The sequence below is a fragment of the Propithecus coquereli genome, unplaced genomic scaffold, assembly GCF_000956105.1.
Source record: "Propithecus coquereli isolate 6110/MARCELLA unplaced genomic scaffold, Pcoq_1.0 Scaffold960, whole genome shotgun sequence".
Taxonomy (NCBI): Eukaryota; Metazoa; Chordata; class Mammalia; order Primates; family Indriidae; genus Propithecus; species Propithecus coquereli.
This window is the reverse complement of record NW_012155952.1, coordinates 96,062-99,920: the sequence shown is the minus strand read 5'-3', so window position 1 is coordinate 99,920 and position 3,859 is coordinate 96,062. Positions and strand designations below refer to the sequence as shown.

General features: G+C 44.2%; 1 protein-coding gene across 1 annotated transcript in view; it reads left to right on the top strand.

The window, feature by feature from the left end:
* LOC105827089 (solute carrier family 41 member 3-like) overlaps positions 1-3,859 on the top strand; it is a 50,739-nt gene that overhangs the window by 29,411 nt on the left and 17,469 nt on the right. Inside the window, exon 6 of the mRNA XM_012665106.1 lies at positions 242-415. Coding sequence (XP_012520560.1) covers positions 242-415 — 174 coding nt within the window. The remainder of the gene's footprint in view (positions 1-241; positions 416-3,859) is intronic.

Sequence of the window (3,859 nt, the reverse complement as noted above, 5' to 3'; positions counted from 1 at the left end):
GTGATTTGGGAGCCGCTCCTCAGCACCCTGCCCACAAGTCACAAAGGGGTCCAGTTCTTCCGGCCTTCTCAGGTCTCCAGTGTAGTAGGAGAAACTCGGAGAGTTGGGGCAGCCTGGCTCCATATCTAGGCTTGTGTGGACAGGGGCAAGTTAATGCGCAGCCTGCCAGCCACCTGCCAGCCCCGTCTCAGTGCCAGACACCCTGCGCCTTCCCAGGGCCGTCGGCTCCTTGGGACTTGAGTCTTCTCTCTGTCCTCTCTCTCCACAGGAACGTTGACGGTCTGTATCGTGATTGGCACTCGAAAGCTCGGGGTCAACCCAGACAACATCGCCACACCCGTGGCAGCCAGCCTGGGAGACCTCATCACACTGTCCATCCTGGCTTTGGTTAGCAACTTCTTCTACGGACGCAAAGGTAAGGGTGCTTCCAAGGCGGAGGGGCCCTGGGGCCCGTCACCACCAAGCCTGAGTGGAAACTCTTGCACCCAGCCTGTGTCCTGTGGTTTTTAATGTGTCCCCCATGTTTCGCGTGTCTGAAACGTAATCCCCAACGTGGCGGTGTTGGAAGGTGGGGCCTTGAAGAGGTGTTTGGAGCAACGGATGAAGGGACCAGTGGGCTATCGTGGGAGTAGAACTGGTGGCTTTCTAGGAAGAGGAGGAGCCCTGAGGGCGTTAGCACGCTCAGGCCCTCTCCAGGAGACGCCCTGAGCCAGCCCGGACTCTGCAGAGAGCCAGCACCAGCAGGCCACCCCCTGACCCCGGCCCTCTCATCCTCCGTAACAATGAGAGATTCCCTTTGTTTATATCAGTAAGTTAGCCACTTGCAGGCTGTCTGTGATCAGAAACAGAAAAGGGACTAAACCAGAAAATTGGTACCGGGAAGTGGGGTGTTGCTGATGTCCACCTTAAATAACAAGATTAGACAACACGATAAAGTATAAAGTTGATTCAAGCTCAAAGCTTGAGGATGGAAGTGGGCTTCTAAGGAGAAAAGAGGAGGCAGTTCCTGAGTCGTTCCCAAGAATTTACGTTAAAATAACGTAAGCTACTGAGTGGCTATGCGTTGTTCTTCATGTCACAAATCCCAGTGAGGCAGCCAGGCAGGAGCACATTTGCCCCCAGACGTGATGTGGGGGTGTGACTTACGTCCCACACGCGTGTCTCTCCGGGCCGATGCGTTTTGCGTTCCTCACGTGACGCCTCAGCCTGCTTGGAGTTACTTTGTTTTTCTCATCCCTGCCTTTCCATCCAGATACGTCTAGGAGAGCATTGTAGATGAACTCAAATGGTTTCGACCCCTTGTGTGTTCAGGAGCTCAGTCTTGCGTTGCTAGGAAGGCTCGTTCCGACGGTCCTGTCCCCCGTGGTGGTGTGGGGAGAGGATGCGTCTCAGTGAAGCGTTCTAAGAGCACCGAAAGCTGAACTGGGCTGGCATCGCACGGCGGCAAGAATGAGACTTACGAGATTTATACAGCTGCTGTCACTTGTTGAATTATCTGTAGTCTCTGGAATACCACGCGTTTAGTTTTCTCAGAAGTAAAACAACGAGATACGCGATAGAAATGTAATGCACACAAGTATTATAATCAAAAAGAGGAATTTGTATTCCAGAATGGGGTGGCGGGGAACCTGTCCCATTGGGGAGTTGACTAAAACATCATGAAGAAAATTAAAAGCCGGTCCTTCTGTAGAGACTTGTAGCTAGGAACTATTTCGGGATTTTGCCCAAATTGTAGGAAAATAATAAAAACTCAAAAACAGTGGTCAGGGCTAGAATCTAATAACAGGTGTGCTGTAGTTTTCTTCTGAAACATAATTTTTCTCTCTCTAGTTCCCCATTTCTATCAAAGATAAAAGTTAGTAGGACCAATTTACTTGCAAAATAAGTTTTGGTATTATACTTGGCCTGATTATTTGCATAAAGTGCAACAAGAATACTGAGTGTCCACGTGGGCGCTTTGCTGGAACTTTATGAGAAATTCTGGATTAGACTTTTAAAAGCCTGAAGGATAGGTAAGCCATGGAGTCACCAACAAACTGGGCCTGTAATACCCGTACGAAGCGGGTAAATTCCTCTCTTCTCGAGGTCCCCAAATATCCTGAGGTGCCTGAGCCTGTCTGAAGGGAACCTTGTAAGGGAACCACGCAGACAAGGTTCAAGGTCAGTCTTTCCAAGGGGCTTTTTATCAGCTCTATAAGGTCAACTTCAGTTCCTCAGAACAGTCTGGCCGTACCTGGAAACGGGCCACTCCAGTCCAAGCCGTGGCGGAGTGACCAGCATCTCCAGTTGTGTCCTGTTATAAAAGAAAACGGATGCTGGTTGACCTTACGGAAATAACTGTATTGCCGTAAATAAAAACACTCATGAATAGTTTACAAATTTTGGAGAAATCAAGTAGAGAGAAAGGTAACTGTTTTAGTCTTATTCACGAAAGTATACCCTCCCCAATTGCTGTAAGCTAGAAATAGCTAAATAGCTCAAAAGTTTTCTTGACTCTGGTAAACAAAAGAAATAGAATTGGCAAGGTTTCAAACAGAAAACATCATTAAAATTATTTCAGCCCTCTATCAGTTTGGTCTCAAGTAATTCTTGTTCTGCTTGATGTTGGGACAGCAGTTTTCATGAACGTTCAATTCTTTAGTGGAGTTCTGTAAGTTTTTACTTAGTCCGATAGTGTAATCTCCAAGGTTGTCGGAAACCTGGACGCAAGAGCGCTCGTCAGGGTCCTTTCCGTGAATCTCCTGAAGAAGCAGATTTTGGGCTGTGACCAATTGCAAACCACTTTTTTAGAAGAATCAGAGTAAAACAGTAATTGGAGATGACCAAAGACTTAGAGTGGCCATCGTTAAAGATGCAATTGACAGGGAAATTTGGTTATTTCCGTGGCACACCACAATTTCACATAATAATAATTATGACCGATGACACATACCAAGACACATCAGAATTTAGGAATACAATAAAATTTTGGAGCATATATCAATAACACAGTTGTACAATTATAACTCAAAGAAAGTTAAACACCATTTTTTATTTGACAGTGCTTCCCATATGATTTTAACACACCACAAAGCCTAATATGTCCCTGTTGGACTCCCAGAGGTTCCTCTTTGTTATGTCCAAGTTAGTTTGGATCAAACAGACTTAATATTAGAATTTGAAATTTAATTTTAGAAAGTATTTCAAACATGAAAAGCTTAAAACACATGATATTAAAATAATAAAGGTTTAAAACACATGATCGAAATAGGATCACAGGTCACTTTAAATAATAGTCATTCATTTAGCCAAAATGACAATTCAAAGATTCCTGAAAACAAAAACTGTCACTCTTTGATAGAGCAGAGCGTCAGTTTCCATCAAGATACCTAAGAAAGAAAAGCATGAGGCAAACTCTCCTGCCGCTTTGATTTGCAGTTTACTCAAAAGGTAAATAAATCTTGTACTCTCTTATTGATATGACACAAAATCCTTGTCCAAAGGAGAAAACCAAATTTTACTTCTATAGTAGTGTATTATCAATACTATGGCTAATTGTAATAAAACCTTATAAACAAATTTATCCAGTCTTAGCTTTGACCACACAAGATAAGATTTCCATGAACATCACATAACCTCCTACAATTTTCTACGAAAGAGCAGATCAGTGCTCCGAGAAAACCCTGTTGTTCTGACGAAGGGGCTCAGACCCGGGCCTTGCGTCAGTGTGCTTTTGATACTAATGTTCAATTTTTAGACAAACTTCTAAAAATTTCCCTCTAATTTTAGCCAATATGATCACAAAAAAATTCCTTTCATGAGGTTAATCTTCCACAAACCTTCCACAGCTTGCTCAAACCTTCAGTTTTGTCCTATACTT